This window comes from Anomaloglossus baeobatrachus, chromosome 2 (genome assembly GCF_048569485.1).
Source record: "Anomaloglossus baeobatrachus isolate aAnoBae1 chromosome 2, aAnoBae1.hap1, whole genome shotgun sequence".
In the NCBI taxonomy this organism is placed as follows: Eukaryota; Metazoa; Chordata; class Amphibia; order Anura; family Aromobatidae; genus Anomaloglossus; species Anomaloglossus baeobatrachus.
Window position 1 is genome coordinate 58,764,321 of NC_134354.1, and position 27,849 is coordinate 58,792,169.

Consider the following 27,849-nt stretch of genomic DNA (forward strand, 5'->3'; position numbering starts at 1 on the left):
ACAAAACACGGTTCGGACACATGCGCCGACAGTCCCATTGACCATTTTTGGGAGTATATGCGACTGAGTGCCCGCCTGCAGAAAGCGTACAGTATACGGCAGAAAATGGTGCAAGACAGAGCACACGGTGAATCTGTCTGCACCATTACAGTCAATGGCCTCATGCTTCCGAAACACGTTTTGTGGGGGGGTTTCATACGGAATCCCCGACAGGACCATTGAACGGAGGTCCCAACGTAGTGTGAAAGTGGCCTTAGAAACCTGAACACCATGGCTACTGCGGCTCCACATGGAGAAGAGGATGACCGTTGGATAGACATGGAAGACGTCATGCTATTGTGAAGATAAAAAAGATCCAGCGGGTATTAACAGTGATTTTTATTTCAACATGTTTCTGAGAGAAACCCCTCTCCTTCCTCAGGAACAATCACATGTGATTGTTCCTGAGAAAGGAGAGGGTTTCTCTCCGAAATGCGTTGAAATAAAAATCTCATGTTATTATTCCTGAGGAAGGAGATGGGTTTCTCTCTTAAATGCACTGAATTAAAAATCACTGTTAATACCCTCTGGGCATTTTCCATCTTCACAGCAGCACAGTATCTTTCTTGTCTTGTCTATCCAACAGTCATCCTTATCTTATCAAGTTATCACCTATCCATAGCTGATCACTGGGGGTGACACAACTTGAACCTACATTGTTTCTGGGCATTGGCCCCTGAAAGGGCCCATTAGAGTGTGGAGCAGTTGTGATGTATGCATGCCACCTCTCCTTTTCATGGCCTTTGGAGCTGCTGGACACAGGTGTGCATTGTACTCAACTATTTTTAACAGTCCCATGCACATTGAATAGGACCTTGACACAGTTATAGACAATGTTCCATTCTATCGTGCCATTTTTGAGACCTATTGTCTAGATCATGGGTCCCAACCTGTAGCTCAGGAGCCACATGTGGCTTGAAAGCCCGTGATGTGTGGCTTGCGACTGTCTTCCAGCTTGGTATATTAGCACTAGGTCTAGCAGGTCTCCAGATGGTGACTTTTGGGAGTAGCCACTGTAGAAGAGCATATATGGATTGGTATAAGGTTGGGACCCCTAAACGTCCTTGGTGCGATTTCTGGGAACAAGCTTTGGCTGTCATTATGCCGGTAATGGGGGCTCTGAATGTCCCTACTGTGATGGGGCAGGAGCTGGATGCGACTCTCGACATCTGAAAGGTTGGAGACCTCTGGTCTAGATCAATGAGGATCACCAGTGGTCAAAAAAGCTCTGAACAATACCTAGGTACAATTAGAAAAAATATGTACAGTACAATTTGTACACACCATTATAATGTGTTGCTCCCCTATATATACAGTATATTAGTCTTTGGGATAACATTGGCAATAAATAGTTGTAATTGTGGTGATTAAATTAAAAGGAACACATAATTGTTATTAAAGGGGTATTCCCATCTTCAAGATCCTATAACAATATTCAGTAGGTATAATAATAATAAAAATAATAATAATAATAATAATAATAGCAAATACCCCCAAATAGAAAAGTAGTATAATTCTCCTGATATAGCCATGTCGTTACGTCATATGAAAGGCATTGCAGCTTAGGTATCCATTGTTTCGATCAAGTGAACTGAGTAACTAAGTGCCATTATATGAGCCGTTGTAACCATAGATACCTAAGCTGCAATGCCCTGCACATGAGGTAAGATACATGGCTATATCAGGAGAACTATACTACATTTCTAACTGGAAGTTCTTGATAATATTATTATTATACCTACTACATATTGGGATAGGATCTTGGAGATGGTAATAACCCTTTAATCGTGATCACATGATGTTATTTTTCCTGAACAAGGCACCATAAGATGCAAGAGAAAAAAATCTGTAATTCTCAGCCACAGCATATTAATCACATATGACATTGTTTCAAAAATACTCACGGTAAATTTCCAGAACAACTGTAGACTCTTGAGTATGCCCCCTTGAATCAGTAGCTTGGCAACGATATATACCGGCATCATCTATGTTGGCATTGTATATTGTGAGCCATGATCTCATGCCCTCTCGTTGTGCCACCACTCTCTGGTTTGATGTTATCTTCTCTCCTTGCGGATTATACCAGTCAATTGTTTCAGCCTCTCCTAAAACTATTACAAAATAATACTTTCATTACCTTTTAATTCAGCACTTTTATAGCAAAATAAAAATAATCTTTAATTGGTCAAGGTTTTACAAAACACAACATAAATCAATGATAGAGGCAAATGTAAGAAACATTGTAATATAGCTGTCATATTCCTCCACCCTTCATCGGAAAGTCATATTTCTTCCTGAAAAATCAGCCCAGAAAGAAGATAGTCAATCATCTCACTGCGGGATCAGATTACAGCCGCCTATTGAAGTCTACAGAATGAGGGAAGAAATCGAGAGAAACAGATCATGCACCAGCTTTCGAGTGTTTTATTTCACCCCAGAGATTCACGGCTGCATTGATTAGTTAAGTGGAACATCTGCATCATCTTAACCTCGTGCAACGTCTTTTTATTGATCTGAGATTTAAGAGAATAGCATCCCCTGACAGGTGAAAATGCAGCAGCTGTTGGCTGTACACTACAGCTGACACCCTGCTGCAGCGACCACAATCAATGTTAGGATCGACCATGGCCAATTATCCCCTTAGATTGTCAATAGTGACAATGGCTTTTAGGCTGAATTCAAGTCCTGTAATCATCTGTTAAGCGGATCCTGCAGAGGTCTGTTGGGAAAAAAAGTTGTGCAAGCACATCTTTTTTGACCTTTTTTAAATATCTGATGTCTCCCGGATCCGAATTTTTAACATGGGAGCCTACGGAGAATGGGTCAGTTGGGAAACTTATTTCTGCCGGATACAATTTTTTAACATTTCCCGTGAATTGCCATCAGGAAAACAAAATGACGACCTCATGTGTCAATGGGGGTAAAGAGGGACACCCCACACTCTGTTAGGCCTCTTTCACACATCTGTGAAAAACCACGCATATTTTTCACGGACGTGTCAGAGGTGTGTTTTGCCCTCCGTGACCCGTGTTTATGGGCTACGTGTGTTCTCCGTGTGTTATCCATGATAACATTTAGCTCTGATAAAGTAAAAGGGTCTGAGCTGTTATACTAATCACAACCTGTGGATTGATATGACATTTTTTTCAGCAGAAAGCAACATTTTTTAACAAAAAATTCTGGAAAGCCCAAATAAATCAAATATCTCTTTTTCCTTACATTATAAACAAAAGGGTCAAAGAATCTAAGGACTAAGGTTGTATTTGCTAGGATGGGGGCTACACACTGTGCATTGAATTTGCATCTCTGTTTCTGTCTGTAATGTAGAATGATAGAGAAAGAGAAACATATACAGTGTGTCCACCCATATCCTGTCCACCACCATTAACTTGAGAATGGTGGCAGCTATAGGCATAGAAGTGGTGTCTAGGTATAGTAAAGTATCTATGCGCTACACAATGAACACCTATAGCGCCACCTGGTGGAAAACAACGGAGTTAGCATTTTTATTTCAAAAATGGAACAAGATAGAGAAAAAAAGTGAATTACAAAGTTGTAGGGCATTATCAATTCAATACAAATCAACATCTTGCATACAAAAATGATTAGAACATGTAAAACTCACAAGGCTGCGGACGTGAAGCAATACCTCATGGAGACCTTCCTACAAGTCATTGGGTATGGTGGCTGCGTGGAGTGGCCTCCACACTCACCTGACCTGACCCCATTGGACGTCTTTCTGTGAGGTCAGATCAAACAGCAGGTGTATGCAACCCCTCCACCAACATTGCAGGACCTACGACGACGTATCACAGATGCTTGTGCAAATGTGTCACCTACCATATTGCACAACGTGCAGCAAGATACAGTATACTGTCCAGAGTCCAGATGTGCATTGCAGCTGATGGGGGCCACTTTGAGCATCAAAGTTAAATGAGTACCATATGCGTGACCAGCATTCAATGTTTTGGGGGTCATGGGTTTCATATCATAGCATTTCTGTATGCAAGGTGTCGATTTGTATTGAATTGATGATGCCCTGCAACTTTGTAATTCACTTTTTTCTCTATCTTGTTCCGTTTTTGAGATAAAAATGCTAACTCCGTTGTTTTCCACCAGGTGGCGCAATAGGTGGTTTCATTGCGTAGCACATGGCTACTTTATCATCAGTGCTGAATTTACATTATGATTTCATCCTTGGCAACTTTACACATTCTATATATAATAATGATATAAAAAGTGAAGAACAATACGAGAATAAGTGACATACCTGTGCATGTGAAGTACTTGGACTGTCCTACGCTAATCTCAACTTTGCTCAGCGATATCGACACTTGAAGTAAAGCTGTACAACAAAAAGAAAGATATGATGGAATTACTCATTAATTTACTCTTTAAAAATATTAAAAAATATATTCAATTTACAGATGTGGCACAACTTATTTTGCAATCAACTCGTAATATCATAAAGATGACCTCCATCTGGAATTCTTTTCTGAACACCAAAACGTAGGGTTCATTCACATGTCAATGATTTGTAGACTCGAACTGGGAAGTTCAATTGAATCAACACCAGACATATCTCGGTGCTTTTGTGTGGACCAGTCATTTTGAGGGAAAAAATTGACATGTAAACTGAAGTTGTTGGTTGTATTAATCACCTAGGCAGGTTAACAATGCAATTATCTTTATTTGTTCCATCAATGGTCTTACAGCAACTACAGGTAAATGGCCAAAACGAGATGCCCACAGTCCAAGAGATCACAAGCCAGGACCGGTAGTTCCACTGCCACTGTACCAGGCAACATCCATTGTCTACAAACCTTTTCTTGCCCTCAGCTTTTGAATCATCAGCCAATATAGTCTGCAGTCATAGCACAGCGAGCAGACAGTCCAGCACCACTGACTCTAACGCGAGTTAAATTAGCAAAAGAAAAATCACTAGCCAAGGAGGAGATCTGGGACACAAAAATAGGAGGTGCCAATCATAGGAACCATAAAGGCAAAATCACAAATAAGAAGGATGAGAAAAGGCACTCACCAAAATTGAGAATAGGTAGGGGGAGGATGAGGAGGGCAAGGACGATGGCTGCCATTTCTCACTTAGAGTAGCGCTTCTACGGGTCTACGGGTATGGACCCATAGAAGCGCTACTCTAAGTGCAAAATGGCAGCTGTCATCCTTGCCCTCTGCATCGTCTCCCTACCTATTCTCAAATTTATTAAATAAAGGACCTTGTTTTACATTTTGGTGAGTGCCTTTTCTCATCCTCCTTATTTGTAGTCTGCAGTCTCAACCTATCCTCCTCCAGATGATGGATACCATGACTATAGGATGTATATCGAGCTCAAGCTGACAACAACCTCCATTTCATTGTCGGTACCTCAAGCCGCTCTCTCAGGATTGAATCCAGCCCCCAAAGCTAACTGTGCATTGGTGGAGGTATTTTCTTAAGGATGAACCCCTCACCTTAGACTGCATGGGAGAGTCCCTGTAGTGATGTCACCTCCAACACAGGGGGTCTACTATTCCCATCCCCATAATTGGACTACTTGCTGGGAGAACAATGGATTAATTAAGGCCCTTTAGACACAAAGGGGAGTAATAGAAGAATTGTTTTACTCTAATTATTAATCTCCTGCCTGGCCTTCTGTGTATCTTAAAATGACAAGCAAGTAAACACAACAATGAGACTAAAAATGATATTGACATAACCAGTGCTCCATTGTGGAAAGAGTCTAAATCCCTTAGAGCTATGGGCTCTGCTCTATGTAGATTGGTCCATTAGTTTTTAGTCCGCAGTCAGCTCCTTACACTGAACTATCCCACAGAGTATAATAGGAGTGATATCTGTGAAACATATGGTTAGCACTTGCATGAGAAAAATAGACAGCTTAGGCTTCAGATGTTACCAGTCCATGGATTACATGGCTGGCCATTTTATTGAAAGTCCAGCATGCAATGCTCCTTTTTAACATGGAGTAAAGATGAATGCCAAGACAAGTGAGAGCTTGCTGACCAGTGTGGGTCCCATCACAGAATAGGAGACTGAAATGCTCTGTAAGAATGGTGAGGTAGTTGCACATTTATTATCTTTGGGACTACCAGAGAAAGCTGCTTACAACAATCGGCATTATCTGTTTTTTTCCAGCAGTTTTTCACGGGTAGTCTCCGGTGAACCCAGGCAAACCTAAGCTGGCCCTAAGACTGCCGCCCCTGAGCTCGCCCTAACACCCAGAGGTACTCTTAATGGTAGGGAGGTCCAGGTCTCCAACCTAGGCCATATCTCCTGTCCTTGTCCCTGGTGTTATGAACCCCGCTCCACAACCCACCAGTTGGGGGGAATGGGCAAGAACAGAAGACTACACCGCACCGACAAATATGGACAGACAGGGGTAAAAATAAAACAACAACTTCTCGTACATATGGCAACCATACACAAAGAAGCCTCTACAGTGTATGAGGGAAAACAACATAAAAGTGGGGAAGTAGACAAACTACTGGGAAACTAACATACAATAAACAACCACACCCGGAAATGCTGCAGCAAACACCTATGCTGCAGCCCAAAGCAAAACAAATAGAGAGAGTTCCACAGCTCCTTCCATCACCTGGCACAGCTTCCAAATGATAGGAAATAACCCCCCCTGGGTGGATGTAGAGGGCATTTATAGAACCTGGGCGTGGTCCCAACTTGAAACACTTGACCAATAGTCTAGAGCTGCTGAAGGAAACCTAGCATTAACCCTCTGCTCCCCAAAGGAAAGGGAATTAATTTAATCAGCAGAGTCCCACAAGACAAAGTGAGACTTTGACCCAAAACATGTTGCAAAACTCCACAACAGAGGAAAGTTCATAACACAGTTCCAAGTGTGGCCACCACTTTATCCTTTCTGGTTACAACCGCATTGAGCAGTGGTTATTCATGAGCATCAACAATTCATTAACTGCCTCTGGACTTCCGGAGATACATTAGCTACTTATATCTTTCTTTGGATATTCCAAGCATGGTCATAGCTCTATTGCATATCCCTGTTCTCAGAATCATTGAAAGTCTCAGCAGACGGACAAACCTTTACCAATCACCTTAAATAACAACCATGGGCTGCCCTTTAAAGAGGAGTGTTCACTAGATTTTTTCATTTTAATTGAGCACCTCTTCCAATTGCTATTGCGTCACTGATTCTGGACCAGTCTTTCTTTTTCTTTTCTATCCTTCTGTTCTAAAGATATACTCCCTGATAATAAAGGTGAAAACTGTGTAAGTAGCATAAAGCTTGTTTTGGGAGTGGCCATTTTTTGATTGGTCAGCATGAGAGGAGAAAAGGCTAACGCAACAGAGAAGTTCTGAGGCACATGCCCGGTTTGCTGAAGGATAATTTTGCGAAATTATTAATGGGTGCCAAAACTTTTTAAGTGAGGGACTTAGAAGAAAAAGAATAACTGTTCCAGAAACAATGGAGCAGCAGTAGTTGGAAGATGTTCTCAATTTAAATTAAAAAAAAATAAATCAGTGAAAAGTCCACTTTAAGTGATTAAAATGAACTTGTCTTCCCTAACCTATGCAATCATCTGTAATGATCAAGGGTCTCTTGGTGCAGGGAAAGCTTGTGTCACAGAACTAGAATTCTCAGCTGTGATGACTGTTACTAGGTGGCGCTAGACACTACTTGCATGCAGTAAGAGAGGGGAGCCAGCACGATCTGAAAATGGCATGCATCATATAAAAAATGCAAATTCACAGATTTATTCCAACTGTACTATAATATAAATTGAGATTTTTGGCAAATAATTGATCAATTCTTTGAGCCACCCCTGGCAACGTCACTGCAAATCTCAATAGGGGGGTCCTACATTGCATGTAGTAAATGGAGAGGTAATCAGACAGGCTGAGATCATAAACTAGGAGGCTGCGACAGTACACGGTGGGGTGGGCAGACAGATATGAGGTGAACATACAAACAGAAAGTCAGGGTTTCAGCAGAGTACGTATAAAATACAGGGAACGAGCGGGGACAAGGTCAGGAGGCAGTCTGAGGTCAGAAACCGGGAAAGTCACAACAGAAATAGGGGGGAACAGGCAGAGATGGGTCAACAATAGTTTGGAGTTGAGAGGCCAAGATCTGAACACTGACCACCATAGGAGCCAACAGCACAACTGAAACCATGAAGAACGACCGGCGGCGTCCTGAGCTAACACACTCTCTAATGAAGAACAGCAATTACAGGGAACGAGAAGCATCTGCGTGAGCACGTTCCAGGACCAGCATGAAACCCAGTGCTGTGAAACAACCAGCAGAACACTCTGCACCATAAGCAACATATATATCGGCTCTGCAGGAGAGCATAGCAGAATAATACAGAATGTTCTACACATAGGAATTGTGAAACCAGCATGCACTGAAAGCCTAGGCCTATCATAAAAGGCTGATAGCTGAAACATACGGCGACTACTGTACTGCACAATGTATTCATTGTGTATATGAAAAAGTGTCTTAATATTACTTCATGTGCTGAGCAGAAAATCTGTGTGCTGCACCAATGAGTTCAACTAATGGAAAACATACTCTCTGCGGACAGAGCTCCGTCACACCACTGGCCCATGTCATAGTCTGTATATTCAATGAGGAAAATATTATCTGTGACAACCGCTGTGTAAATAGCGCTCAGAGAAGTGAGTCCGCCTTAACTAAATTTCTCATTTGCACACTGCCACCAGAGAACAGCTTAAAGCGCTCCACAATCCTTGCAATTAAAAAAAGAAAATATTCAACTTAATTGCTTATTTGTGCAGGTCAGTTACTATATCTGTTTAGTGAGTAATATTTCTCTAATAGATTTCAAACTACATGTTTAAAAAACATATATTTTTTATTTTTTTAAATTTCACACCATTGTGTAAATTACCTAATGAACAAAATGTGCCTATTGGTTTTTTAATTAAGTAAAAAAAAAATCTGAGTCACCACTAGCGGGATATTATTGAAGGCACATTTATAAAGCTGCTAGGAAATTCTAGAATGCATCTGACTTTAGTAAGCTCTTTAAAGCAGTTATCAAAGTTAATTACGAAGATGCCCACAAGCATCAATACTGCTGAAAAACAAGAATATAGATACAGTCAGCGATTTCATCTCCTTTCAATACTTCTTCTCCGCACTTGTCTATATTGGTTTCCGCTATCATAGCTGGTAAACCCCATGTGATTGCGTCAGCCAATCATTTCACTAAGTAGTCTAATGCAATGTATTATTAAGCGTTGGAGGAGATTGAAGAAAGGATCACTGAAGATCGATGAGGATTAAAACATCTGACTTTAATGTTCTACATGTTTCGGAGTTGTATAACCCCTTCTTTAGGAACAAAATGTACATTACTGATTTTTGTTCCTGAGGAAGGGGTTATACAGCTCCGAAACGCGTAGAACAATAAAATCAGATGTCTTATTCCCCATTGATCTTTAGTGATCTTCTTCTGGCAGTGTGGATTAACTCTTTTCTTCCATCTCTTCCAACACTATCTTCCTGGGTTCTGCAGCAGCCATCCTTATCACGTGTTTTTAATGGTTGTGTTTATAACACAACCGCACCAGGTTAGTGCACCTAATTAAATTCTTTCTAGTACCACCGGATAAGACACCATTTGCTCCCTCCCCTTCTTTTTCATTTCAGTTTCTACTACGTAATGTATCACTAAGGACAATGATTGGCTACCTATGGCTGACTACAGTACATGAAAGACCAGCAGAATCTATATTTTTATCGTACCTTTATGAGTAGGTCACCACCATTTTTATTTTTTTTTATCTTTATTTTTTTACTGGGAACAAAAGGTGACTTAAAGGTTTATGTTTTTATTATTTTTCTTAGCAATTTATTTTGTTTTTGTTTTATTTTATTTTGTTTTTAATTTTACACTTAGTTTTTTAGTTTGCCTAAAGGACTTGACCCTGTGATCATTGGATTTCTTTTACTATATACTGTAATATTTCAAGATTGAAGTAAAAAGTACAAATCATGGTCTCCTATGCAGCTCAGCTAAAGGCTACTTTACACACTGCGATATCGGTCCCGATATCGCTAGTGTGGGTACCCGCCCCCATCTGTTGCGCGACATGGGCATATCGCTGCCCGTGCCGCACAACATCGCCCACAGCCGTCACACATACTTACCTGTCCGGCGACGTCGCTGTGACCGGCGAACCGCCTCCTTTCTAAGGGGGCGGTCCGTGCGGCATCACAGCGACGTCACTGAAACGTCACTGAACCGCCGCCCAATAGCAGCGGAGGGGCGGAGATGAGCGGGACGTAACATCCCGCCCACCTCCTTCCTTCCGCATAGCAGCCGGGAGGCAGGTAAGGGGAGCTTCCTCGTTCCTGCGGCGTCACACGCAGCGATGTGTGCTGCCGCAGGAACGAGGAACAACTTCGTTACTGCTGCAGTAACGATTTTTGAGAATGGACCCCCGTGTCGCCGATTAGCGATTTTGCACGTTTTTGCAACGATGCAAAATCGCTTATCGGTGTCACACGCAGCGGCATCACTAATGCGGCCGGATGTGTGTCACAAATTCCGTGACCCCAACGACTCCACATTAACGATGTCCCAGCGTGTAAAGCCCGCTTAAGACTTTGGTTTAATAAGGGTACAAGCATTATGTATATGGGGGCCTTTAGCAGGAGCTGTGCTCCCATGGCATGATGATGTTGTGAGGGGATCAGTGGGGGTGCCATAATAAGTCACACCACTTATATATCACTGTTAGAGATCGAAATGCTGCAGACAAACAAGCGCAACAGGGTCTTAGCAAAACATAAGGGTGGTACTATGCTAGCAAGTAAGTAATGGTGGTGTCACCTACAACCAGAGCAAGTGTGAAAATTGCAATATTACTATTTTTTTTAATGCAGATTATGATATAAAAACGGCCACTGCCAAATAAAACAGAATACATTTAACATAAAGCCTCATCTAAATAATAATTTTTGATGATAAATTCTCTTTAAGTTGACTAGTTTCTTAAGCTGTAGTCACATGAGCGTTATTCTCTCATTCGAGAGAACTGGAGCGATTATGGTAATGACACTCCGATCAAACTCTGATCAGTGATTGAGCTGAGTGCCATTCACTGTGACCTGATTCTCAAATTCAAAACAGAGGTGTGAAGAAGACGGAGAACTTCTCGATCTTCATTTTCCGTGTCAGATGCAGACCGATGTTGTGTGCGCACCCATAGACTTGAATAGGTGCGTGCCATCCCATATATGATGCCATTTTATCTCATGACAAACTGGCATGAAATAAAATTGCTGGTCAGCACTGACTTGTAGCAATAAGATTGGTTCGAGAGCTCAATTGTGTTATACGCTCATGTGAGTGAGCCCTTAGAGAGATGGTGCTTCTATATGACAAACACCTAGTCAGGAATTGGTAGCCAACTGTGATCTTGGGTTTGATTTCTTGCACTGCAGGCATTGGTGCTCAAGTTGAAAGGTAATGGCATAGCAACCCCAATGAGCCTGTCATGTGCTGTCCGGATACACACTACTGGATGACAGCAAAGGCATCGGAACCTGTTCACATTGCAGAGTTCGACAGTTAATCTGGTTTCTCTTTTGTGCTGAGCTCTGCCGGGCATTGGCAGAGTTGTGTCCACTGCTCCCAGCCGTGTAGGATGTAATCCTTCTCTGAGAGTCAGGTTGCTGATTACATGCCAACTGGTCTCTCCCAATTTAACACTTGGTAGTTTGTTAGGATGTCACCAAAGATAGCATCTGCTTATGATCTTGTGAATATCCTGTGTCCTTGGCAATCCTCCTTGGTGACTCGTATTCTGCTGCTTGTGTGTTATGGAAGTGCCCCTTAGTGTACATTTTGTCCTCCCTTATATTTTATTTCCCCCTGTCCCTTTATTGTCAGTGCTTTATGGTTGTTTGCAGTGTGAGCGATTTTTTTTTTCAATTACCCTGTCCATGTCTTTTGGGAGGAGGGGGGTTATTTTGGTTACCTGCCCCCAGCCTAAGGAGGAGAGCTTGGAGTTAGTTGGTCTAAACCTTTTGATAATATGTGAGATGTAAATCATCAGTGTGAGGTGCCATAGAACATGCTAAGAATTTGTGAGTGAGGAAGCCCTGGCACAGCCACCATGGGGGTGCACCTATGGGCTGTAGACAAAGGAAAATAAAGTGCCTAAGTGGAGCATGTTGGTTGGACAGAATGAAATATGAAGTGATCTAATTTGCCTGAGTTGAGGTGCATAAATAGACCATAATATTGAATAGAGGAAAGTCAATGAACTGATAGAATGAACTGACAGACCAGCAGAGTGAGAGAATGGCTGCCCAGAGGACAAGTAAGGGTCCGGTTCCTTCAAAGCATGTAGAGTGGGTGTACTAATGGAGCTCAGATTGATGGACATTTAATGGGTTAATGTATGGGATAATGTACAAACTCCAACCGTGCCTTTTGTATGGCATCTAATGAACATGCACAAATGTCATTTTATAGGGAGGAGGAGCAGGGCAGCTGTGACATTGTTTATTGTGATTGGTGTATCCTGTGTTATCAACTGTGTTTACCGTTGTCATTCTATGATAAGTAGTTGCTGAAAACTCCAAAGATAAATTGTATGAATGTTAGGAGTACAGGGGTGTTAGGTCTGGGCCTGTTCATGAGACAGGAACATGCTGGAGGCCCAGACCTGGCTACCATCAAGCCTACCTCTGGAAGAAGGGTCAGCACTGAGATCCCACTCTGAGGGCCTGTTTAGGTCTCCCCTGCTATCCTAGCCCACCTGTGACAAAGCCTTACTGTTAAAGGAAAGGTGCAACCTTGAGTGTTGCTTGAAGACAGAGCCAGCATCTACCACAGCAGTATAGTAGGATGATGAAAGTCCGGTAAACGTTGGCATAATCATGGTCCATTGATTACTCAGAATGTAGTCGTGCCATTGCTGTAATAAAAGGTTAACAGCAATGTTTTAGAATCTTCTATGGGAGGAATAGCATCAGCTGAGACAGCTCAGTTCACCTTTGGTTCCTTTACTGTCAGGACACGGCATTCTGTAAACTCTGAAAACTCTGAATGTGAATACAAGGTGGTGACATACGGAAGCGTATTGTGCAGCCGTAAGGTGAAACTAAAGTTATTTTGTAAGCCCTTTATATAAGATCAAAAGTAACTCCAAAAATAATCAATAACAGGTGTCAAGAAGTCGATCAACAAAAAGTACTCGCAAAGATAATTGTGTCGGAGAAAGTGCTCTCAAAATGATGATACATTTTCCAAATTGATTTTCATGGCACTTGCTTAACCTTGTAGCTTTGGCAAGTGTTCCCTTCATTCCTTACTTAGTACTAAATTTACTTCTCTTTAAACAAATCAGCATTTTTCCCAATGGTTGCTTATAGAACGTGCAACTCTAAGGGTGAAAAGGCTTAGCACTAAAACTATAAAGTGAGGCAGTTACCCTGCTACAATCAACTTCATTTAATAATGTAAGTGCCTCCAGGACTAAGTGCAGAAAGCTTTTATTTTTGATGGTTACCTCATGTGCCCCTTGCACAACATTCCATGTACCTCTCTGAAAATGGGGGTAAGCAAGGTGACGCATGGCGCTCAATGTTTTTAAGGGTCTGGAAACACAGCTTATCTCTATAAAAAAGTCAAAGAAAACTAGAGCTCCTTTTTGTAATGGATGATAGGATCCCTCTACTCTGTTCTTCCTAGACATCACCTAAATTAATTAAGGGAGGTGCAAAGTAAACAGAGATATGTACCATCCAATACAAATGGAAGTTAGTTGGAACCTATTTGGCATGGAGTGACTCTTCAGAGACTGACAGAGGCACACCAAAGAAGACGGTATGTTGTAAGTCACTCATGATGGAAATTATTGAATCAAGATCAAGAGAGGTAATTATTCTCCTATACTCTGCCCTGGTCAGACCCCACCTGGAATAATGTGTACAGTTCAGGGCGCCCCGATTCAAGAAAGACATTGATATATTGGAGCAATTTCAGAGAAGAGTAACCAGGATGGTAGAAGGTCTGCAAACCATGTCATATGAAGACCGGCTAAAAGAACTAGGGATGTTTAGTTTGCGAAAGAGAAGGTTGAGAGGAATCTTAATAGCGGTCTACAAACATCTGAAAGGAAGTCACCGTGCAGAAGGACCTACTCTATTCTCATTAGCATAAGGAAGTACAAGAAGCAATGGGATGAAAGTAAAAGGAGTGAGATTCAGATTAGACATTAGGAAAAACGTTCTGACAGTGAGAGCAGCCAGAGAGTGGAACAAGCAACCTCGGGGGGTAGGGTGGGCAGTCAGAGAGTGGAACAAGCAACCTCTTTGGGTAGTGAGCTCTCCATCAATGGAATTCTTCAGAAACGGAAACTGGATAAATATATAGCTGGGTTGATTTAGGAAAACCTGCATTGGTTTGGACCTGATGGTCCTTGTGGTCTCTTCCAACTCTACCATTCTATTCTTTTCCATTACAGCAGGTCCCCATCCCCAGTAAGGGCAATGAATAGTAATGAAACGGTCAACATAATAAAGCTGTTGGGATGAAAGAGTTCTTTATATAAGTTGAAGGATAGAATTAGGGTTCACAATATCTTTTCTCTCCCTAACCTCTTTTTAAATCAAGAACAAGAATGTATGAGAAAGAATGGTTTACAATTAGTTGAAAAAGAAGTCTTCCCAGAAAGCAGCCATATCATCTTGAAACCTCTCAGAAAGCAACAATGCCATGTTTCTTAAGCATAACTCAAAAATTATCTGTAATGAGATGTAGTCCTAGCATTTATTATCATTTTATTCACTATAATACAGATTTCATAGGCTTTGATGGACCAATGAATGCTTTCAAATTTTGTATGAGAGCAAAAAGAAGATTTTTAGCTGTCAGTTTTTATATAAGTCCAAGAAAATACATCACTGAAGCTGGCATTATGGAGCTATTCTTCACGAGAAACATTAAATAAACTACTACTATACACGGAGCACCATATGGTGGATCACACAATTTCTGCAGATCCATCTTACTGGGCTGTTATCTTCGATTTCTAAAATTAACAAAGTCAATGAATTTTGTTGGGTTAATTCCCCCTCTAATCACTGAAAACTGTTTTTGCAGTAATATGTGATAGAATATAGCGTTAAAATATAATTAAAGGGAACCTGTCATATGTAAGAAAGCTATTAATCTGCATATATGGGGTTAATAGAGTTGAAACCTGCCCGACACCTGCACATGAAACCCTGCTGCAAAGAGGAAAAGACATTTAATCCTCCCGGCAGCATTTGGCTTTCAGTTACAGGTGTGACACCAATTTATTCAGTCACCGTTCTGTGTATGGAGAGTGGGTACTGTAATCACGCCCCCGTACTGACTGAAAGTCACTCAATATTAGAGGAGGCTGTCAGTTAGTGAATGGGGTGTAGTTACAGACGACACACTCTATACCTAAATCAGTGACTGAACCTTCACCGGCGTTGCTCCATTACTTTAAACCCTAAAGCTGCCAGGAGAATTAAAGTTCTTTTCCTCCTGACATCGGGGTTTATTGTGCAGTCACAGGGCAGATTTCAAACGCTATTAAACTGCAGATTAAATCCAAATCTGCAGGTAATAGCAATTTTACATGTGTCAAGTTTCCTTTAAAAGCAAAAAAAAAAACATTTTGTTTTTACATATTTTAGCAGGTATGTGTGAGGATTAGGGGTTGACAGAAAATTGTAAATGTTGAGTAAAGAAATATTTAATAACAGATATTTTTTCTATAGTGGCATCATATACCACAATATACAATAAATATTGACAAAATAAGACATTAGAGAGTAAAACAATATTATACACACAACAAGGGCAGTGAGAGCCCTGATTTCAAACTAAAGGCCGCTTTACACGCTGCAACATCGCTCAAGTGATCTCGTTGGGGTCACGGAATTGGTGACGCACATCCGGTTGCTTTAGCGATGCCGTTGCGTGTGACACCTTTGAGCGATTTTGCATCGTTGCAAAAACGTGCAAAAGCGCTTATCGGTGACATGGGGGTCCATTCTCAAATATCGTTGCTTCAGCAGTAACAAAGTTGTTCCTTGTTCCTGCGGCAGCGCACATCGCTCCGTGTGACACCGCAGGAACGAGGAACCTCTCCTTACCTGCCTCCTGCCCGCAATGCGGAAGGAAGAAGCTGGGCGGGATGTTCGTCCCGCTCATCTCCGCCTCTCCACTTCTATTGGGCGGCGGTTCAATGACACAGCTGTGACGTCGTTGTGATGCTGAACGAACCGCCCCCTTAGAAAGGAGGCGGTTCGCCAGTCACAGCGACGTCGTAGGGCAGGTAAGTAGTGTGACGGGTCTGGGCGATGTTGTGCGCCACAGGCAGCGATTTGCCCGTGTCGCACAACCGATGGGGGTGGGTCACGATATCGCAGCGTGTAAAGTGGCCTTTACAATCTATGAAAACTTCTTTCCTTTTTATATATGTATAAATCGAATATTAGAAATAAAAAGTGACATTTTTGATAAACTTTTCTAAAAAAGTATGTGGCTCGTAAGTGATTAATAATTTTGTGTGCTAGAATCTTTTTTCCCTTTATTACCGTATTTAAGGACTCTTTATACTGTATTTTGCTGCAGCAATTCCCCTAAAATAAAGTGTAATGTTAATTTTAGAACGTTCCTAACTTATTTCTCTATTTTATGTAAATAATGAAAAGTGCGGTAATGTTATAAATAAGAAGTTTTGCTTAAGGCTGGAATAATTTAATAGAATGAATAATCAGTCTTGACCTACTTTAAAAATCAGGTAAACTACGATCCACGGTCTATAAATGAACATCGTCGTTACCATTGGAGGTGCTATAATTAGGCTATGAACATCAACATTTTTCAAACTATGTCAACTAATCTCTAAAGACAAATGAAAGGGAACAAAAATAGGATTTTATCTAATATCATGTTTAGTATAAACAATTTAATTTCTCTCTCTGTATGTTGGTTATACCCACCCAGGAGTGTTAGATTCTTTACTAATTAGTGTAATTTATCATGTTATATGGTAGAATTATCATATTCTAATATATCCAAATAAAATGTTTAATTTCATTCTGGTAGAATTAGGATTTAAAAATATAAATGGGAGGATAAATCCAGATATATACAGTATTACTGTTAATAATAATTATTTTTTATTTATATAGTGCCAACATATTCCGCAGCACTTTACAAAACAGAGGAGACATGTAAAGACAATTTTAGAAATTACAGGATAACATAATTCTACAGAAGCCAAGAGGAGGGAGGATCCTGCTAGACCGCTGCATGAATGGTCAAAGGCCAGTAGGCATACAAGTACAAATGCAGAGGGCTATTAAGTGCATAGAGGGTATAAACAGATAAAAAGGACCAGATTTTGAAAAAAACAATTGTAAAGGTAGAAAAGTGTTTTGAGGTGATAGGTCAGTATAAAGAAATGCATTTTTTAGAACACGCTTAAAACTGTGGGTACTGTGAATTAAGCGAATTGTTCTTGGTAGTACATTCTAGAGAATTGGTGCAGCTCAAGAGAAGTCTTGGAAACAGGAGTGAGAGGTTCTGATTATAGAGGATGTCAATCTTAAGTCATTAATCTAGACAAAAAGACTGACGGCACTCCCAAAACTGCAATGTGAACAAGTGCATAACTGAACATGACATGTGATAAGAAAAAAAGAGGCATTTGCATTCTGAAATGCTAAAGCATTAAAACCATGAATGTAAGAATATATACATGCATTACTGCTAAAGGAAATCTAAGAAAATATGAGATATTTAGCATACAAAAACAGCCTTTTTATATCTGCCCAGTAGCCACGTCAAGGCATATCGTCTTTACTGGGTACCTACTCTGACCTGAAGCCTCTCTTTGGGTATAAAACCTCCTGTGTATGGGTGAATAGAAACCTGCCATAGAGGATAAAATCCCCTGTGGTTAGTGGGGGAGGAGTGCACAGTCAGAAGGCATAACCCAAGTTAATCTAGACAAAAAGACTGACAGCACTCCCATCAGCTGGTATTGTGAATTAAGTGAATTGTTCTTGGTAGTGTGTTCTGCAAATTGTTTTTGGTAGTGCATTCCAGAGAATTTGTGCAGCTCAAGAGACGTGTTGGAGATGAGAGTGAGAGGTTCCGATTATAGAGGATGTCAATCTTAGGTCATTAGTGGAACAGAGGGCACCGGTAGGGTAATAGACAGAGATGAGGGAAAAGATGTAGGGCAGTGCAGCACTGTGGAGAGCTTTGTGGGAGTGAATGATAATTTTATATTATACTCTGTAGCTGATAGGCAATCAGTGCAAGACTGGCATAAAGTGGAGACCAGTATGAACATGCGCTTATAACTTGTTTTGGCTCATTTCTTTTTGTTTTTCTTTAGTTTCTTGTACTTAGTACAAATAGTGTGTGGCCCCTTTTCCAGTCGAGCATTTCATCTATTGCTTCCCATGGCTGTGTGTCCATAGTCGGGACCCAGTCACTCTATGCCCTGGTTCAGATTGAGGTCTGTTTTGACTGATTATAGCCTCAGTCCACTGATGAAGCCAGACATGGTGAAACATGTTGGGGAGGCTAATAGGTGAATGTTCTTAAATTAGCTGAATTAGGGAGTGATAGTTGAATGCATTACAATAGGAGAACAGGTGTGCGTCCTGTCAGCATACTGAAGATGCAATAATCTATAATAGTCCTCTCTTTCCGCTATGCTTTAGATGGTCTAATTACAATCAATAATAATAATGTTAAGATTTAGGTTTTGAGTTAGGGTATGATTATGCTAATCGCTCTCTGATCAGACTTTTACCAGAGTATGATCCAATTTTCTCAGCTATGGAGAAGATAGAAAAAAAAATTCTATGTCTTCTCAACTCTGTCAGTTAATGAGTAAATTAGAGATGCACTAGGATATCATCCGAGTGCGGTTCGATCTATTACACAGACTCACTGACTTGCATAGCCGATTTACGAAGGTAATTTGGAGATGCTACAATCTTTTCCTCAAAAAGATTGTTTTGTTTTTGTTTGTTTTTTCACTACACCCTAATTTTGGTTATATTCCACCTGTCTTGATTTAGGCAATTGGTGACTGTTCACATTCAGTCATCAGGCCCTGTCCACAGGTTATTTACTTCAAGCAACATTTGCTTGGACCTGTCCCGCCCAGAGCCATGACTCATGGCTACAGGATTGAAAAAGAAGTAGGTGCTGCAAAGAACAGTTCTACTTTTTCATATGTGAAGCCGTATGGCACATTTTATATAAAAATATTTCAGTGTAGGACTGCCCCAATGAGATTTGCCGTGACGTGGCGGGGTAGCTCAAGAAATTGCAATTTTTTGCCAAAAATCTCAAATTATAATAATAGTACAGTTTGGAATTTTTGAGTGCAGTAGTGCCCATTTGGTGCTGGCTATCTTGTTGTTTTTTTTTCAATCTTTTCCTCAGTTAGACTCAGTCTGAGGAAAAAAATGGTCATGTGCAAAGCCCTATAGACTGACATTCGTCCGAATACAATCCAATGTTTTGTTGGATTGCACTAGGACCAAAATATAGTCGTGTGAGAGAGCACTAAGGCTGAGTGATGAGGGTTTCTGAATTTAGACTGATGACGATCAGATGATTACAGGTTAGCTTCTAATTTTTTATTATTTATTTATTGAATAAATAAATTAGATAAAGTATACCTGGATATATTATTCTTTTTTGGTTTTCTAGCTTCTAATTTAAGAAGGTTTATTTAATTAATTACTCCATAATGTTTATACACAAGTGTAATTTACTCACCGTATTTTTCGGACTAGTAGACACTTTTTAACAAGAAAAACTCCTGCTAAAAAGTATTAAAGTGTTTGCATATTATCGTCAGAGGTCTGATGACACAAAGATAAACTTATTTGGTTAAGGTGGTGTCAAGGGTGTGTGGCAGCAACCAGGTGAGGAGTACAAAGACAAGTGTGTCTTGCCTACAGTCAGGCATGGTGGTAGAAGTGTCATAGTTTGGGGTTGCATGAGTGTTGCCTTCTGTGGGGAGCTACAGTTCATTGAGGGAACCATTAATGCTAACATGTACAGTGACATACTGAAGCAGAGCATAATTCTCTCCCTCCCGAAACTGGGCTGCAGGGCAGGATTCCAACATGATTAACCACCTCAAACATACCTCCAAGGCAACCATTGCTTTGCTAAAGAAACTGAGGGTAATGGTGCTGGACTGGCCTAGCATGTCTCCAGACCTAAAACCCTATTAAGCATCTGTGGGGTATCTTCAAGCCGAAGATGGAGGAGGGCAAGGTCTCTAACATCAACCAGCTCTGTGATGTCATCATAGAGGATGGAAGAGAATACAGTGGCTCCTGTGACGCTCTAGTGAGCTCCATGCCCAGGAGAGTTAAGGCTGTGTTTGAAAATAATGGTGGCCACACAACATATTGACACTTTCAGCACAATTTGTCCATTTTCACTTAGGGGTGTACTCACTTATGTTGCCATTAATGTAGACATTAAAGGCTGTGTATTGAGTTATTTAGAGGGCACATCAAATTTATACTGTTATACAAGTTGTACTGTACACTGACTACTGTACACTGTATCAGAGTGTCATATCCTCAGTGGGGGGGGGGGGGGGGTTTGGAGGGGAAGAAACATACATTGTGAGTAACATGATTTGTAGATTGTCTGTTTATCACATTATGAAATTATGTTAATTTCTAATATATTCCAAATAAATTTGTTAAATCCTTTACGTTGCCAACTTAAGCAGAGTAGAAAAGTAAAATCTCTGTCCCAGAGAGGCATGAACGTGAATGCAAGAGTTGGTGATGAAAGCTGGGCAAATGCCAGATCCCGAGAGCAAACTGGGCACACAAGCTAATAATTTTATGAGTCTCCTCAATTAAAAATATTATCTGCAGACCGCGCTGAATTCCCGCTCTGACACTCGGCTCCCATTCTGACACTACTGAAGGCTTCTGGTTCTGCACTGAAATCCTGATGCGGTGCCAGGTTTATTCCTATAATTAAGCACTTGAAGGGACAGTAAACCTATAATGAGTCTTATCTGCAGTTCCCGGGAATTTTAGTGGAAATGTATCAAAAAATTCAAAGTTCTTTCTTTTAAAATAAACATCTGGATGGTAAATTATGTATTTATTATATTTTTAAATTATTGCAATAATTATTATTGACTCATTGGTCATACTTTGCCTAGTATACAGGGTGCTTTATGGAACAGTATACTGTTACTGTATATACCTTATAGCAGCTGGAATGAATCGGATTAGAGACCTGTCAGCTATAGTAATACATTTTTTCTAGTATTTACTTGTATCATTCATACATTTTTTTTTTACTGTTTTTTTTTTGTCAATAAGGCATGCCCCTATAGGTTTTGACACTGTCCAATGAGTTTGCACAGTGTCAAACCGTGAAAAAAACATGATCTATGGACAAGGATAAAGGTAACATTCAGTTGTAAAGGTACCTTTAGGGTATATACCGTGTTTCCCCGAAAATAAGCCCTACACTGAAACTAAGCCTAGCAGAAGTTTTCAGCAAGGTTTAAATATAAGACCTACCTGGAATATAAGCCCTAGTCGCGGTTCAATAATGAAGGGTGCATGCAGCTAAAAGAGTTAAGGAATACTGCAGGACACTTCATTATAATGAATAATTCTATAATTATAGAACGCAGACACCCCCAAAAGAGAGAAGAAAGAAGAGAAAATACCCCACGATCATAATAACGAGATGCCGACCAGGAGCAATGGAATGCATCAAGGACCTGCGCGGAACGCACACCCACACACATCAGATCACACACACAATCATCAGATCACACACACATGAGATCACATGCACACACATGAGATCGCACATACACACAATCACACATTGGATTGCACACACACACTCATCACATCCAGCGATATCGATTGTTTCTCGCCGGCATACGTACGTGGGACACTGTGCATTGGTGTGCCAGGACCTGCGGATGGAACGCATGGAGGACCCAGTGGTGGAATGCATCATAGAGACAAGAGAGAAGAGAGTCCCCTGCTGGTTGGAAGCAAGTAGTATCACTGGATGTGGTGAGTGTGTGCACGCGCGATTGTATGTGCGATCTCATGAATGTGTGTGTGTGTATAAGTGTGTGTGTGATCTGATGTGTGAGTGTCAGCCAGAAGGAGAGGAGGACGGTGTGCAGCATACCTGCTGGGAGTGCCCGCTGAGGATCGCAGTTGGACCTGGGAGCCCTGCTGATGCCCGGTATCTGGTAAGACGATCCTGGGAAGTGGGATCTTTATTTTTTTTGGTGCAGTAAACTTTCCCACAACCAAGTTTCCCCAAAAATAAGCCCTACTCTGAAAATAAGCCCTAGTCCTTTTTTCGAGGCAAAAAAAAAATATAAGACAGCGTCTTATTTTCGGGGAAACATGGTGCTAGCATAAAAGCCCATACTGTGGACAATTCACATGTGAAGGGCACAAGTGTCATGTTACTCATACACATACTCAGTAGTTACTTTTAAAATTGTTCTTCCCCCATTGCTATTTTGATTTATTAGCAAGATATACAACTTTTTTCTGTCTGCAATAAACCATTCAAACAACAACAATATAAACAGATAAACATAACTAATATAAGAAATGGTTTCTTCAAATCAAACACAAAATTCCACTCTTATTGACTATTAGCTGTAGTACCCGGCGTTGCCCGGGATAGTAACTTTCTCTCTGTCTCAGACCCAGTCTCTGTCTGTGTGTCGCTGTCTGTCTGTCTCGCTGTCTGTCTCTTTCCTTGTCTGTCTGTTTCTATCTCTCTGTATTTGCATCAGTCTATCTGTCTCAATCTCTGTATCTGTCTGTCTCTCTCTCTCTGTCTCTTTACCCGGTCTGTCTCTTTGCCCGGTCTGTCTCTTTGCCCGGTCTGTCTTCTCACGCTCTGTCTCTTTCACACTCTGTCTCTTTGGGTGTCTGTCTCTTTGGGTGTCTGTCTCTTTGGGAGTCTGTCTCTTTGGGGGTCTGTCTCTTTCCCCGTCTGTCTCTCCCTGTCTGTCTGTCTTTTTCTGTCTCTCTCTATCCGTCTATCCTATCTTATACTAACAGTTTATTTTGTTCCTATAGCAACCACTGACAGTTGCTTTATAGCCTGCAACTCAAAGCTCCATTCAGTTTATTGGCTGCAGGATTTTTGTAGAATAACTGGAAAGCACAGGGTTAAATTTTCCTGCCCAAACATAGTCTATGACGATCCCTGAGTCACATGGGGTTTCTGTGCAAAATTTTGCCATTGTAAATGCGACGGTGTGGATTCCTTTAGCGGACATACACACACACACACATACACACACACACACACACACACACACATACACTGAGCTTTATATATTAGATTGCTTTCTCAGATGTATCCACCTACTAATGGCAAGCACCTTTACTACCTTGTAGAGCACCACTGGCTGTATAACCTGCTGCAAATGTGATACATAGTCTGATACCAGATTCTGTCAGTGAACCTCATTAACCTAAGCCAATTACTCATTCCAAAAGCCCTCCAGTTCACCAATATTCTTGGGTTTGTGTAGTGCGACTTCCAATTACACCAAAGATTTCCTAAGAGAAACAAGTCTTCCAGGACTTTAACGTTACTAGAGATGCAGTTGGAAGCACAGTTCAAAAGTTAAAAATTCTACACTAACTGGGCATGACATAAAAAGGAAGCTATCACTTGCTGTTAGCAGATTGCTGAGGATGTAATGGGTCAAAAACAGTTGAGTGACACTAAAACATCTGCAGCAAGATTTGGTGGTATGCATAGGAAGGTTCATATTAAATGCTGAAGTTTCCATGTCTAAACTGTAAGTTGTACAACTCGTGTCACCCAAAATCACAAGAATAGTCACCTGCAATTCACCCAAAACCAGATAAATAATTCACAGAAGTTTGGGGATTCTGCTCATTTGAGTGATGAAACAAAACTGAATTTTCTTAGGCCCATGGATTAATGGTATGCTCGTGCAAGAAAGAATGAAGCAGATGATGATAAGAACATCTGATTTACAGGGAATCATGACAGAGGGCTCAGTGAAACCTGAGGTGAAGAATTGGGGTGACACAGTGATGGCTACAGAAAAGGATGGCAGTGGCTTGATGATGTCTACACTGAAGCATGGTGGTAGCTTGAAGATGTCTACAGTGAAGATTGGTGGCGATTCAGTGATAACTACAGAGAAACTTAGAGGTGGCTTGATCATGCCTACAGTGAAACTTGGTGGTGGCTTGATGATGCCTACAATGAAACATGGCAGCATCTTGTTGACACCTACAAGTGAAGCATGGCTGTTCTTTGATGATGCATACAGTGAAACAAAGCTTTGACTCGGTGATGCTCTGGGGCTGCTTTGCTTCCTGAGATACTGGAAACCTTCAGTGTGTGGAAAAAAAGATTGACTCAGTAAAGCATTAAAAAAATGCAAAAAGAAAATATAATGCCTTATGTGAGGAAGCTGAAGCTTCGGTGTCATTGGACAATCTAACAAGTCAATGAAACTCAATCATGACCCAAAGTCCACAAAGGCTTGACATCAGAAGCCCTGGAAGATTTAGGAGTGGTCGTGATGGTTGCTTGATTTGAACCTCAGAAGATGGAGAAATTAATCTCTCCTTCTCTTCACCTGTGATCCGATTCTCACATGCAATGGAATAGGAGCATAGTAGACGACACTCACCTCATGATCACAGCAGAATTTGAGCTGAGTGTCAATAGCACATAGCATCCATTTTCTCGCATATGATGCTATACGCTTGTGTGACCCCTACCTAATTCTCATCTTTGTGACTGCTATTTCTTCATGCTATGTTGTAGTGTTAACCATGTACACTAGATTTCCCTCTCAATATGATCTACTGTAGATTTGACTTGTAGCAAGAAAAGGAGACATGTGGCTGAAGCCACATTGTGTCATAAAGGAACCTTTTGTTCCTGAGCAAAATGTTTGGTGACCCTGATCTCATGCTACAATGCAAAGGGTGAAATATGGCCATGTATATAACTTCTGAAGATAATAGTGACTTTGTCACCAATCTGAAGGAGTATTAGAGAGGTCACAGTAGAACCTACATGTCCTTGTCAAGGAGTCAAGGTCAAGAGACGGGTACCAAGAAGAACTAGGGAGGTTTCCTGATGTCAAGGGGGGAAGTCTAAGAGGGCCCTGGTCTATGGAAGGTTTGGGAGTAACCTAAAGTATAAGTATCGTTAATATACAGACTTAGTTCAAACATTATCATACTGTATATGGCCGTAATGGCCAAGTAATTCTTATCCAACTGCAAAGCTAATAAATATTCCCCAATACTGCAAACTAGGATTTGATATCTCACTTTTCTGAAGTCACATTAAGTAAGAAAAATCTACATGGAAAACAAATTAAATATAAAAAAAATATAAATTAATTCCATCAGAATATCAATCTGCTCTGAAAGAAGAGTATTGAAGAATCTATATTTTAGCTGCCATGAAATCTGACAAGCCTTGTATCAATGTCATAGAGAAAGGCAGTTTAATTTTAGGCTGTGAGAGGATAGGCATTAGCATGTGAATGATATGAAGCCATTACTGTTGTGTTTCAGCCATTTCTTCTCTTTCAAAAGCGCCGCTAAGCCCTCACTCAAAACAGTCTGTTCAGGGCTGAAAACATTAACTACCGGCAGAAAAAAAGTGATGGCCGCTAAGTGCAAGAAAAAATGGCAACATTCACATAATCAAATTAATCGTCGCAAAAAAGAAATTTCAATGCATTCATTTTACATGATAAAGTAAATGTTACTTTTTTTAAGGATATTGGGATGTTAATGCAGATGATTATGTAAAACGCACAGTAATGACAAATAATGTAAATGGGCACTGTTCTTACAACAAATTTTGCATAACTCAAGTGACCATACAAAACTGTATTACAATTTAGCAGAGAAATTAGATTCTTTTTCTATTTACAAGCTACATTTCTCCATAACCATGCTGCCAGAACTCATCATTCACTATTAAAAACGTTCAAATCTACTGTGTACAAGACGAGATAGACAGCCGGAAAATGGGATGTCAGGTTACACCAATATGTCACGGACCGGGCTGGAGACAGTCACTCAGATGTCCCTCTGCTTGGTCGTGACACTGCAAATCTGTGATGAAACCGCACTTTGCAGCCCCACCCTGACATCTCCAATAGGCGTGACCACACAAGATGACCTCGTCACTTCTGCCAAAAAGCGATATTCTGCGCACCCAAGGGGTACGTAAAGTCCACTTGGCACAATGCAACACTGATATCTCCTGTCCCCGCGGACACTGGGAGGCATGGGAAGGGGAACCAAGTCCACACAGGACTAAATCTGTCAGGAGGATTTATGACTCACTACAAAATCTGATGATTCTGTTCCAGAGACGGTGAGGGCACCAGCCCTCTGATCTTACATGGATATTGGGACAATAAAATTTTTACACCACTAATCAAAGCTAATTAAGGATTCACTCTCTAAGCTCAGTGTTTGTTTATTTAAATATCTTTTTATTATACCGCCTCTACTTTGTGTATATATGTATGTTTATTTATATATTGTGTAATACCATGGCTGATGAAGGGAAGTCTCGAGAGCTTGCTTTGTAACATCATTTATTTTAGTTAGTCATTAAAAGGTATCCGAACTATAGGATTAAAATTTTGTTTCTCTCACTGAGAGCAATCAATCATTTTTCTATTGGCTAACATGATACCAAAACTTTTCTTTTCTTTTAAGGTTACACAGTGTATTGACGTTTTAAGAGATGGAAACAGGGTGTCCAACTGTCCAGAAATTCCAGAACAGTCCATAAAAATTGCTCACTTTTTTGCCCTTTCCATAAAAAATCATCCTCTCCTGGGGTCTGGCTCTACATGTGGGGAGCCGAACCATCCGAGCTGCGACACCATCTGCAGCCTCCGCAGCTCTGGCTAATCTAATCCCTGGCCGCACATTGCAGGTGGCATCATGGGACAACAACTCCCAACATCTTCAACCCCTTCATCCTCATCTCCCCAACATCATGCCACCATCCATCCCTTTGTGGACACCTCGGGATCATGAAATCGGGCAGAGCCACCCGTGACATCCCCTGACCATCACCGGCCCAGTGACGAGTATTCCCAAGTCCCCATGGGGTGCTTAAGTTACAACAAACTCAAATTGTCCTGCGGGTTTGTAACAACGGAAAGCAGGAAGCTGCGGGCATCTGTTAGCACTATGGTGCTCATATCACTGTGCACAATGTGTCATTTAAGAAAGCTCTATTAGTCTTCTGGACTGAGTGCTGTTATTCCTGACGTCCTGCTAGACATCAAGTACTAATATGAAAATATATGTTAATAAAGTCTTGCTGATTCAACGATTTCAAGGGATAACCAGCAGGTTCATTTCATTTGCTGTCCTGCATGACAGCCTATTTAAATTGCATTCTGAAACCCTGTCATTGCTACTGCTCCTTGTGTTTCTTTAGAGATAACCATGGATAACTGAAGAGAAACAATGATACCAAGCACCAGCCTCCTTTTAAAGTGTCCAGTGGTGCCATTCTTACTTAATCATGACTGATTGATCACCAGCCCTGACCTCATCAACACCCACACCTGTGTTAATGGAACAATCACTAAAACAATGTTAGCTGCTCCTTTTAAGGCAGGAATGCAATGATGTTGAAATGTGTTTTGGGGGGTTGAAGTTAATTTTCTTAGCC

General features: G+C 40.9%; 1 protein-coding gene across 2 annotated transcripts in view; it reads right to left on the reverse strand.

Annotated features, from left to right (window-relative positions):
• NCAM2 (neural cell adhesion molecule 2) overlaps positions 1 to 27,849 on the reverse strand; it is a 579,053-nt gene that overhangs the window by 308,035 nt on the left and 243,169 nt on the right. For both annotated transcript variants that reach the window (XM_075335064.1, XM_075335065.1), the window contains exons 2-3: positions 4,310 to 4,384; positions 1,944 to 2,150 (exon numbers count right to left, since the gene is read on the reverse strand). In XM_075335064.1, the coding sequence (XP_075191179.1) occupies positions 1,944 to 2,150; positions 4,310 to 4,384 (282 nt within the window). The remainder of the gene's footprint in view (positions 1 to 1,943; positions 2,151 to 4,309; positions 4,385 to 27,849) is intronic.